At 37.8% G+C, this 13,206-nt stretch overlaps 1 protein-coding gene across 1 annotated transcript in view; it reads left to right on the plus strand.

Moving 5' to 3' along the window:
- Nucleotides 1–1,278: 1,278 nt before the first annotated feature.
- The window catches only part of mob2a (MOB kinase activator 2a), a 68,663-nt gene continuing 56,735 nt past the window's right edge, over nt 1,279–13,206 (plus strand). Inside the window, exon 1 of the mRNA XM_028448982.1 lies at nt 1,279–1,794. Coding sequence (XP_028304783.1) covers nt 1,778–1,794 — 17 coding nt within the window. The 5' untranslated portion in view covers nt 1,279–1,777. The remainder of the gene's footprint in view (nt 1,795–13,206) is intronic.

Here is a 13,206-nt window from a genome sequence, read left to right on the forward strand (position 1 = left end):
AGAAAAAAATGATTTGGCAACATATCACAATATTTAACCGCGCGATTATGGAATCAATTAAAAAATGTCCAAATTGATTTTTTTTTTTCTTAATCATATTTTTCTTAACAATAAAACCATTTAATTGTGCTAACATATGCATAGCACGTAAACGCCAGGTCACTAGGTGTCAGTGAACCACATCAGACTTTGTTAAACTACCTCAATCCTCAATACATTTTAGATTGGAAGTTTTCTCGATATGTGGGCATTTTTTTGTAAGAATTTCAGAACTTAACAGAATCAGAATCTGTTGTAGAAACAAAAGTTAAACTTTTATGAAAAATGTAATTTGACAGTTTGATAAACAAACCACATGTTTTTGATATTGGTACTTGAATTAAAGTTAATTTACCTTTTCTCACAAGTTTAAAAAAAAAAAAAGAAACAAATTGTATTTCATACCATTATGTACTTGTAAAGGTGAAATTTGTAAATACTGATATAGCGATGTAAATCATATTGTTTAGTACCAAAATATATTGGGATATATGGTATTGTGATATGCAAATCGTGAAACATATCGTATTGTCACATTCTTGGCAATACACATCCCTATTATTATGCACAAAAAAAAACCTTAACTTCAATCAAAAAACACATTTGCAATCAAATACAAAGTGTTGAAATGCAACCTTTTGGGTTTAATTTTTTTTTTTGCATTTGAATTTTTTTTTTTTCTTTGATTGAAGTGAAGTAAAAAATGTTTTAATTTATTATTATTATTTTGTTTTGATTAGGCAACTGTTTTTGATTAAATAATTATGGAGGTTGATTTTTGTCTTTATTATTCAATAAAAAAATACAAAAACTTTTCAATAAAATAATCACTTCATTAAAAAAACAAAAAACTTTTTTTTGTTTTTTTTATTATTGAAGTCATCTTTTTTGTATTTGGGCCATAGTATGGGTAGTACATTTGTGTTTTTATTATTAAATAAATAAATAAAAACCTTTTCAATCAAAAAAAAAAAAAAACATTTATAATCAAAAATAATAATAATAACATTTTGGACAAAAGAAAAAAAATGTTCAACAGTTTTTTTTTTTAATTTAAAATATTTATTTTTGACTCAAATCTACCTCCATAGATATGGTAGTTAAAGAGACTTTTGCATAAATTCGAGGCTCATAATGACGCCCATCGACTACATATCCCATCAGATCTGCGCTCACACGCATTTTACGCACACACAGGGAGAGAGGGTCGGGTCTGTGTTTACTTCCGGACTCAGACATCATCATCAGCAGCAGCAGCAGCAGCAGCAGCTTCAGTGGATGTTCAGGCTGCCAGGCTTTAGACAGACAGGCAGCTAGCGGGGCCGCCATCCACGGCTTCATGACAGAGGTTACCAGCTTTAACCAGCAGCGGCAGCCCGACTCAACACTCTCATTCACCGCTACTGCACACCGCCTCCTCTCCACCCTGATCCGGGCTCACGGTCGCTCCATGCAGCGCTGTCCGCTAACCCACTGATCCGTCCGCCGTCTCACCATCCCAGGCTAGGCTGCGGGGATCAAAACAAGGACGATAGACTGAAGTTTCCGCGGCGCCTGACCGCCTGGGATCCAGCCGCTTGCAGAGACGTAGTTCCCGGGGGAAGAGCGACGAGACTCGGGGGGCCAGGCGGCCCGGCTAGCGAGGGTGTTGGCTGGATAAACTCCGGGGTTGCCTCCGGCTCCTGGTGGATTTATCCCCTGCCAGCTAACGTTAGCTTCGCTAGCTCAGACCTGCACCATGGATTGGTTAATGGGGTGAGTACCAGGCGGCTAAAGTGACTAGCTCGGGCGGTCACAGGTCAACTGCAGTCAGTCATGAGCTACTGACAACACGTCAGTCACCTCCAGGCTGTCTGTGTGCTTCTCCTCATTACTGACAGATTCACACAGGAGGACATTATTCGTGTTGTATGAAGGCTGAACGATATCTAGCTTAGCCTCGCTCACTAATCAAGCCGGTGTTTCAGACCTAGAGGTTTCCTTGTTAGATGGTGAAAGACTTCCGACCGTTGTTATCAGTAGATGTCATTGGTAGTACAAACATCCATCCAACCATGCATTTGATCAGAATTTATTCACTGCAACACATTAAATGTAAATGTTTGTGTTAACATGTTATCACTCCACTACTCAGTATTTAATTTAACTACTCTTTAAATTAAGCCTCATCATATTTTACATAGGGTTTTTTTTTGCCAGATATAATTTACACAATACGAGGAAATTGTTCTAGTGTACGTGTCAAACTCAAGGCTCGGGGGCCAAATCTGGCCCTTTAAAGCTCCTAATTTGGCCCGCAGGAGAAAGTAAGATGGCATGAAAACATGACTCATTGTGTAAAAGCAGTCGCTTTCCGCACGTAGACGTATGAATATACTGACATTCTACCTGTATGCAGCACCCTTCATTGGCCAGTTTAGGTCACGTGATAGACCGCGTGACTAAGACGCTACGTACTTGTACTTCTGTTTGCTATTGATACGTAGATGTTTAAACGACGTTCTTCTTCTGTATAATTTTACGGCAGTTGGCAACCAAGGCACCGACGTGCTACATATTTATGAATTGTTGTGATATTCATACGTAGCGCCCCTCATTAGCCAGTACTTCTGTTTGCTATTTATACGTAGAGTCATAAACTACGTTACGGACTAACTAACCCTAACCTCCTGAAGTGGATTGGAATTTCTTGTCACCGAGAATTCGTACGTGTATCGCTTGTTCAGCCATTTTTGGTTTGTACGGAATGGTCACATGACTTCTGGTAAAGTCATCGGTCACGTACGAATAGCACCGGGGGGGTTGTCCGTACATCTACGTACGGTTAGCCACTTTGTTGTGTAAATCACCAACCGATTCAGGTGTTGATATCTCAGTACCTCCAAATACACACATTTAATGAAACTGCACAATTATTTTTACAGGGCTCAGTTTTCCTATGCTTATATCACATGATGGAAGTAATTTTGAAACTAAATTATTGTAAGTACTCTAAAGTTTTTCAAAATCCTACAAATTTCCTGAAATTTCCAGCCCAAAATTTCCCCAAATTAAATAAATAATTTCTCCCTTTCTTTATTCTTTGTCTCAAACTTCACGACAAAATCAACATCAAAACAATACAAATAAACCTTGAATTGGTCACAAAACATGGACATTTTACACCCTGCAGTGACAGGAATCAGTCACTCATTGTTCTGATGTTGTTGGTGCCTTACGTACTTTAAATACTATTATACGTGGAAGTGCAAACTAGCGCAAAAGAATGATAAAATTGCTTGTTTTACCATCTGTAATCTGTGGTTCACTTGAGGTTAAAGTGGTCTGTATTCAACGTCACCCCACAATTAAAATGAGTTTGCCACCCCTGTTTTAGTGGGTTGGTGCAAACAATAAAAAAAGAGAGAAATAGGCAAGAGGACAAGGATAACACTGCAACCAGTAGCAATATAAAATGATAATAATATAATTGCAAATGTAGGTCACCAGTTGATAGCGACACTCGGGCGGTTTTCAAAATCGCATATTAACGTACTACACACTCAATGAGGATAAACTGTCTGCTGGTGGTGGGAACCTCTGGGTACCTCACGATACACGATACAAAACTCACGATTATCTCACAATATGACGATACTGAGATTATCGATATATTGGTCAGAAGTCAATCTACAATAATCTGACATAACAAGAAAAAAAAATATTGTGATATATCGCCGTATTGAGATATCGTCACACTCCTAATGAGTAGTATGTTAGTATGACATTTTGAAAACAGCCTAGAACTTTTGAAACACTCCATCATCCTGCATCGCTCATCAAGCCTCCTAATAACCAGACTATTGCCTGCAGTTGATAAGCAGACGTGGATGGTGGCACCCAGGTTAGATGGTGATGACATCACAGTGGAGGTCAGTGTCTAGGACGTGGAGCTCTTTAGGACCACTGGTTAACTTGATAATGGGTTAACTGTGATATGCACATGTGACTATTTCCTGTGAAAGGTGCCCTGGATGAGTAGCAGGAAAACTGCTGACGACTCGGTTCACGTGCATCGTGACGTGGACCGAGCAGATGTTCACTTGCGGGGAAACACAGCGACCTTACTTCTGCAGAATAAACAAATATGTGTTCCTCTACTAGCACTTTAACAAATGATCATTTTGGCTTTTACCAATGATGCAGAATGGAAATACTAGAACTCTCAAACGTTCCGTGTTCTATCGGATTGTACTGAGCTTATTCACCGCATGGGTTCAAAGGTGTCTCAGACTGGAGAGAAAAGTCAATATGCTTTTGTTTGATTTGAGAATAGTAGCCTTCTTTTGAACCCCTCAGTTTTAAAACGTTATGTTTGCACCGTCAGTGCCTTTATGAAAGCAGTGGACTCGGACTGTGTCGGTCACGAGTTAGTCAGATCACTGCAGAATCCTACACACGGTGGGTGTAACACCTGAGTTAAAGTTCAAAGCTGTAATCTTTGTGTCAGGGACCGTCCTGAGACACCCATGATGTATCCTGGCTTTCCCATTCATTTGCAATGCAAAGAAAGAACCATTTACATATAAGGAGCAACTTCTAGGTGAGGTTTAATGTACTAAGAGAAACCTACATCAGAGAGATGCATTGCCTCTGTCTTTGCTAATGTATGAGTGTGACACAATGGTTATTATAGCAGATGATTTTTGCGTGTGTGTATTTTTTTTGGTTGTTTGGGTGCTACGCAGTAAGGGTGGAGGCCCCTCATCAGGGGTGTTTCTTTGCTGTGCAACAGTTTTTCTTAGAGATAACAAAAGTTGTTTGTCAATCTTCAACTGGACTGTAAACACTTGCTTCGCCTGAGGAATTTAAACAAAGTTTTCTTTAAGTTTTGAACCTGAATTAAATGTAGCAATAACTCTGAAAAACACATACGTCTATCATTTAGGAGTGTCCTAATGCGTCTTTTTCACTTCCACTTGCAATAAAATGCTGGTATTACTTCCTTAAAAAACTGGCTAATGCTAATATCAGCACGAATCATTTGTGTTTTTTTTGTGACTTATTTTGTAGTGAGGAATGTTAGAAAAGGCTTGATCAAGTGATATTACTCGGAGAACAATATTCAGTCAAGTAGTGACTAATTTATTATTAACCAATGGATTACATACATTTTGACTTGGTTTAAACTAGGAAAGTGACGATATCTCGACATGGTGATGTATCGCAATATTTTTTTTGCACGATCGATTATCGATCGGCTCGTGCCAAGTATCGATTTAATTTGTTTTTTTATTTAACATTTATTTCATTATTTTCAAAACCTTTTCTGCTTTTTCACTAAAATGTGCAGGTAGGTCTTCACAGAAATGTTGTCACTGTTTGTTGAAGGAACCAATATATTGTTTACTGGAATATTGCACTATACTGGTGTCACTGGTAAGAAAGACCCTATTGTTTGTTTACAGAAAGCACTATTGGAGATACTTATTCATTTACATTGGTATGTTAACACTTATTTACATAAATTTTGCACTAAAATAGTGTCACTGTTCATAGGACACTTTTTCAATTTATTGTCTTTCAGAGATATAAAATAAAAATTGTACTTTTTCACTTAATCTTTTTTTTTTTCTTGTTATGTCATAGATTATCGTAGATTGCTTTCTGACCAATATATCGATAATTGCAGCATTGTCATATCGTGAGATAATCGCTATCGGGAGCTGTGTATTGTATCGTGAGCTACCCAGAGGTTCCCACCCCTAGGTTAAACATAAGAATATTTTGCAATTGAATGAAATAACAAATAAATTAAAAGACCCTGAAAAATAACCTCAACGAATTTAATAAAAACAAATATGTATATATAAAAATTAGAACACCATAAAAAATTACCTTAATAAATCCAATTAAAACAAATGATCTATCAGAGTGCTTAGAAATCGGATCAGGACACCCTTACTATCATTATCTCAAATTCAATCTTGGTAAACTACAATTTACTCACTTACTTGGACTGGTTACTATTTTTTTTTTTTGAGTGATTTCAAGCAACATTTACTCACTACAAACAATAACTGTTGTTTTAGACAGAGCGCTTTTGTCTCGTAAACTGGCTACTATTGCAGTGACATTTCTAGTGTTACATCAGTAACTCCTGGTTGTAAATGTGATTTGTACGACCTCTCCTCCCTCTCATGTCACTGGTTTGAAATATTAGTATTGCCCTTCCAGCTGGTGTTGCCGGACCTGAACTGGCTTGTGCAGTGATATTGTAAGAATTTAAAGTCAACACCCTGCAATGACTGCAGGGTTGGAATGAATGACGAAAGTACAGGATTACATGGAGGTTCAGGAGAAGGTCTCTGGCGCCCAGTTGTCGATAATAAAGAGAAATGATATTATTAGGTATTCAATTGCATATGCTGATGTCATTTGTACATGCTGAGATTTTAAATTTGTATCACTAGTACAGTGCCTGTCGAAAGTATGTATTAATATAGTGGGAGCTTAAGTATAGTTGTCAATTATGGCCAAATGAGTATGTGTTTGAAGGTTGGATTTTCAAAGAGGTGCACATACTGTGTACTCTGTAGTGTTATAAAGGGGTTTATTTGCGGGTGCAAAGTAAAATAGTGTGTGCGACTTCCCTGGTTTTATTCTGTGGGACATGCACATGGTAAATGTGTTTGGGTTTTTTTTTTGTTAACTCATTTTTACATTTTTTTTCGTTTGGTGTATTTTTCTCTAATGTATGTTTTTTGGAGTCATGTTGTGTGTTTTTGGAGCCTTTTTGTATATTTTTGTGCATTTCTTTTGTCGTTTTGTGTACTTTTTGTATAAATGTTGTTGAGTTTTTTTGTTTTATTCTACTAATTTAGTATATATTTATTATCAATACCTTATGTGTGGTGAGGGCGTGTGTTCGAAATATCTTACGCGTGTGTGCGTGTGCTCCCGTGAAATGTGAGACGCTGATAACCAAACTCCATAGCTGTTGTAGCGCCAATCAGAAAAGTAACAAAACTGTGCAAAACGAAAAGTAAAGCTCCAAACTACATGAGTGAGTAAGTAAATTAAAGTATTATTTATCTACAATTTGGCTGTCTTTTTTTCATTAAACAAAAATCATTGATTATCTTCGAACGGATTGGTCAGAGCTTAGCTTCCATGTGCGGCACCGCCGAGAATCCGCAGTTTTCCAGATGGCGTATTGAACGCGTTGAGTTCAATACCGACTCTAGTAAAACAGCGCTTTAGCGAGCAATGACGATAGCATGGCACAGTGATGGAGACGGAGGAGGAAGTGGAGTCTGTGACCAAAGACTTAAAGGAAGTTTGGGATCACGGGAATCATTTTAAATAACCATGAAATATTAAATAACCATGAAATATTAAATAATCATGAAATATTAACCTAAATAACTTTTAGCAGTACAAAAAACATTTTTAATATTGACCTTTTTTTTAAACCCAAACAAACTGCGACACAGTGACCTCATGACCCGGAACTGAAAGTAGCGCACTCAATTCCGCTTTCAATACTGGCAGGGCCGTAATCTTAAAATGAACGTTTTGCAACACCAAATTACTCCAAAATAACAGATGCACACACACACGCACCCACAACATTATTGCTTTTATAGGTAGATACAGTAGGTAGATGTGGTGGTGCATGTTTGTGGGAAAGGTTCCATATTTATATGACTTGACTGGCTATTAAACTTCTCGAAATCATCCCAAACATGTTAAATAGGGTAAATAGTCATTTCATTTTACATTTTGGTGTCAGATAATTTACAAAATCAGGATGTTATGATAAATTCATATTGCGAGAGCGACATAGGCACACTGCTAGGCCCTTACCCACCCGTTTAACGTACAAAATACCATGAAAATGTGGGATTATGGTCCAAAAATGTTTGTTAAACCTTTAATTACCGCCAACCGATGGATCACACCCACGTTTTGCACAAAACGTCTGATTGGAGATTCTTCTGCCTTGACGTGTCACCAGGTAAAACGATCACCAGTTTATCTATTACACCAACACCAACATGTCCTTTTCAGATTTAAATGCAGTGATGATAATCTAAACTGCTTGTTAATCAAAACACATTAAAACACACTTTAGATTAAGCTCTGCATTCATTTTTAATCACAGGATAGCATGGTCGCTACTCAAACGTTACATGTAGAAAGAGATTTTTGGCAGAATTAGACACATTTGTTTGTTTATTGCTTTTTCTAGACATTCAGTCACCCGTATTCTGGTGAAAACAAAATGTCAGCGTTTGATACTGTATGTCCCAAAACATGCATGTGATGCATTTTGGTGTGCAATCTTAAATAAAGTAGTTCCGCGTTACAACGTGAATTCCGTTTTTTCCGTCCATTTTTGGCGATTGCAGAAAATCAGAATGGATGACTTAAAGATGACGTGACTTTTGTAAACTGTGGACAGGAAGAAAAAAAATGGAAGCAGAGGATATGACCGAGTGCTTTTGATGGAATGGTTGATTAGGCATGAGAAATCAAATGAATTGGCGGATCGGGGGAAGGGGTGGTGTGTTGCACAGGAAGTTGAAGCTCCACCAAGAGGTAATGTAGCTCTGAGTGGCTGATAAGCCAGTGATAGCCTGCCATTAGTGACAAGAAGAGTAACTAAAGGAAGGAGAGGGAGAACAGATGGCTACAAATGACACATTTTTCTGTTATTGTGTTCACATATGCACACATATTACCAAAGCCTTTGAACTATGATACAATACACACAGCTTTTTTTTTTTTTTTTACAATGATTTGAGATTAAGTGCATTATTTCAGAGCTGCGTGACCTGACCTCATCTGTTCGGATTGAGAGTCAGACAGGATGTTAAAACGTCTCACCGGAGCAGTGAGAGGCCTAAATGTGTCTTTTCCTGCTGGGTGAAATGGGCAGGCTTTAACAGATGTTTAATCCCCTTTGCTTTTGAGTGATGCCATGGTAATGCTGAGTGAAAAGCAGGAGGATGGAAAGCTAAGTGGAGAGCTGCTTTCAGTACTGTAGCCTCGTTTGGACAACAGACAGATTTAATGTACTCTTAAGTTGTGCTGCATCACCTGTGACATAATGCTAGTACACAGGCATGGGATCATTAATCTGTGCTAATGCAGGTTAGATGGAGAGAGAGTTCAGCAATAAAGTGTCTTATTTATGACCCTGTATCTTTACAAACAAGTCTTGAATTTTAGAATTATTTATGAATCAAATCCTATTCTCTATTCCCACCTATTCACCTTATCAAACTGATATTTTACAATGTTTTGGTGCTTGAAGTTAATGGTGGGCGATGTATCGCATGTACTCTTTATATCATGGTTTGTTCCATGGGAGATGACCGATACAGACTGCCGATTTTCTTGAGCCGATACTACTTTTGCTCCCTCAATTTAAATCATAAAAATTACACTATGATGATAACAAATCCTACAAGTGTCGATTTTTAAAAAAGGAACATTTATTGAAATTAACAAAGGTGAGGTAGAACGACACAAAGTAAAAAATCTTTAACAAATATTAAAAACAGGTGATGTAGAACAAGAATAAGTAAAAAATAACGTGAAACATCTCATGAAATATTATGAAAGAGAACTGTTCATCTTTGTCCTGACAATAGCTTTGACAAAAGTTGGCCTGACTGAAAATACATTTCAGTAGCAGGATTATTGAGTATAAATAACATAATTATAGTATTAAACACAAAAAGAAACCATGAATAATAGTCCATTCCAACACAACCCCAGAACTAAAATTAGCAGAGGAAAATAACGTGATGTCATATGCGCATTAAGCAACAAACTTTTAAGCTTCTGTTCTAAATTATATCAGCATTAACAAGAACAAATATTCCAACAAGTGGTAAACTGCTTCTCAAAGTTTTAAAAACTACGCAGCCTGTGTCAGCCGCTGTGTATATAAAGTGGATCGGCGAACGCAGCAGCGCACATCGGCCGATGCTGATACACATAAAACACAATCAAAAATCGTCCGGCCGATGAATCGGTCGATCACTAGTCTGAACCACCCAAAACACCATCTAAACTGCCAAAAACTACACAACTCATCACTCCTAAATATTGAGCCCATCAGTTCCTGCTTAACTTTTATGTGTCTGTGAAACTCCGCCCATTTCTCGTGAAGCGCTGCGGCGCTCCGTGAAAACACGAGCAGCCATGTCAGCTTCACCTGCTGAGTGTGTTTAAACAATATCTTATCAAAAGTTGTTCTGTTGTTGTGGACGAGACCATCGTTATCAGGGATTGTAGAGTCTGAAACATTGTTAAGATAACTTCTGATACTGTCAAATATTCTGGCCCCTAGTGGTGAAATAACTGATGCATCTTTGTGTCCATTTGTTTTCGTCTAATCATTATGGTCTAGAATGATGTCATCGGGATATTTGAAATTAGGTTAATTGCAATTAAATTGATCAAAACTTAATCAATAAACCATTAATCCCTGAGGGGACATTGGGTGACAATGCTGCTCTCATACATCTTTATCTGACATATGAATGATTAAAAAGGAGCAGTCAGAATAATTCATGTCAGTACAACTTATATATACTTGTAGCTTACTCATTATTTTAAATTACATTTTTATTTTTTACATACATTTTTATTTATTTATGGTTTTCTTTTTATTTAGTATTTATTTTGTTTCCTCACAGGAGGTAAAAACTAATATTTTCTGAAAAAAAGGATAATTTCTAAAAAAAAAAAATAATAATAATAATAATAATAATAATAATAATGAGGAAAACATGGAATTTGGAAAAAAAATCAAATAGATTTTATAGGGCCCTAGTATTTGTGTTTAAGGAGAGATGGGAAGAGAGAGGGGACTAAAGGGAAGAGCCCAAGGCGAGTTTGCAAATTACTTGTCGTTAAGATGGACAAAGATAGACTCTGACGACTTGGTTCCGAAGAAAAACTGAGCAGAAAGGGCCCCGCTGCCAACTCAACGCTTTCAGGGGCCGTGGACTGGGTTACCTCGATGCATTGAAAATCGTGATAATCGTTAATGTTGTGATAATCGAATCGTAGCATCCTGAATCTCAATCAAATTGTAAGGTTCCTTTGTCGGAACACCCCTAATATAAGGGTCTACCTGAATCATCCTATTGGTGTCACTTTATGCATCAGAGGGTTGAATTTAACACTTGTACAGTGATTGAGAGGAGAAATATTTTATCAAGATATATATACCGTACATCTTGACTTGGCCTAAAAATATCGATAGATTGGTTTTAAGCGATATCGTGCAGGCCTAGTTCGAGTGACATTTTTTGTTTGAAAGATATTTGACATTGTATTTAGACTTGTTGGGGGAAATTCCTGCTCTGCATTTGAAGTCACTTAGATTAATCATAAACCCACTTTATATAAGAGTAGAGGCAGTGTCAGGTGACAGCAGAAGAAGAAGGGGAATTCACAAGTTACATATTTATAGGTTGAACTTCCTCAATCATAGGAAGTATAACTCTATTTACAAACTCGTGGCTCATGTTGTAAACCCACACATCTTTTGGCTTCTCTCAGCAGTTTCCTGTGTACAGTCAAACACTTTGGGCGATTAGGAGACACTTCTTCTCACTGTTTAAGGTCAGATAATCTCTGTGGGGTCCTGCAGGGGTTTCAGTGGCTTTATTCTGCCTTTAAAGTGTGTCAAATTGTTTAACATACAGATAATTGCACTCAACAGCCCCATCCTCATTTAACCCCGGTGTCTTATTTTTGTCACAGCCATGCATGCAAACATGTAAAACAAACCCACTTGCCTTTTGCGCACACACACACGTATTGGTGCCGGACCCAAACCAGGTGGCTCAAACTGCAAACCGCTGATCACAGGCTGTAAACAATGAGCAAACACCATTAAGAATGGTCTCAGTGCACTTTAAAGAAAAAAACAAATGTGCCGGTCCTTTTTATTTTACAGCTAAAATATCTACTGTTGGTCCGTAGAGATTAGGAGTGTTTACATATCTTCCTCCATAAAGATTATTGTTGCGTCTGACACCAAACACCCCCAACAACATAAAACCCAAGGCTGCGTCTTTTGATTTCATGCACCATGGGCAAATTTGCAGAAGTGAAGTAATCTTTTTTTTTTTCAGAGTGAGACATGTTTTGAACACACACGTTATTTCCCCACAACACCAGCCATAGAGAATCAACACCATGTTTCAGTTTTGCTGCCAAAATGACATCCTTTAAGTTACGTGACTTACACATGTTTTAGGTTTCCAGTTAAAATATTACTAAAAGACTCAACCTGGCAAGCAGGAGATCAGCTTAAATGTTAGAGGAAAAAAAAAAAATTAAAAAAATGGACACATTGGCTATATTTCCTTCCCAAAACGTATTGTTTAGTGTGAATTTTACATCGACACTGGTCAGTCAGAAACTGTGAGGTTTTTGTGTTGTCTTTGCAGTATATTCACCACCTGTGAAAAGCATATGAATACGACTTTGAGTGGCTTAAGTCAAAGCAGCAACAGTTTTTGAGGAAGATGTTGCGTATTCGTCTCCGCTGTTACCGCTGAGCCTCTCAAGCCCTCTTGCTTGATGCTTGAACTACGCTACCCATATTTTTTTCCAATACAGTTTTCAAAGCACAGGACTAGATTATTATAATTGTAGTTTTTAAGGAGTGTGTAACTCTTTAGACTCAATGACGGTTGTGTGATGGTGGTTGTTTGAACCAAACCTGGTTAAAACGCTCTAGGATTTGTTTGCTCCTATAGTCTAGTCAAACAAAGTCTAGAGCAGATTAAACAGGCAAATTGTGATTGTGTCTGCCGGTCTCGCAGCGATTTGGAATGACATGAACGCAGCTGCTCTCTGAACGGATCAAACACAAGAAGTATCAGCGATAATGTTGAGAGCATGGCATTGTGAATGGTCGGGGGAGCCGTCAACGGCGCAGCACAAGACTTTAAAACCACGGCAACTTGTTGCTCCATTGCTAAATGTTGTGAAAGAACAAACGAAGAAGGCAGAAGTTTCTGTGCACTCTTAAGCGCTTGCTTTCACCCATAGATGAGAGCCTCTTCTTCAGGTTTCTGTTTCTCTTTCTAGAGAAGTCTCTATCCCAGTAACGGCACCCTCAAGCGGTTAGCTCATGCCACTACACCACAG

This window comes from Gouania willdenowi, chromosome 6 (genome assembly GCF_900634775.1).
Source record: "Gouania willdenowi chromosome 6, fGouWil2.1, whole genome shotgun sequence".
NCBI classification, from domain to species: domain Eukaryota; kingdom Metazoa; phylum Chordata; class Actinopteri; order Blenniiformes; family Gobiesocidae; genus Gouania; species Gouania willdenowi.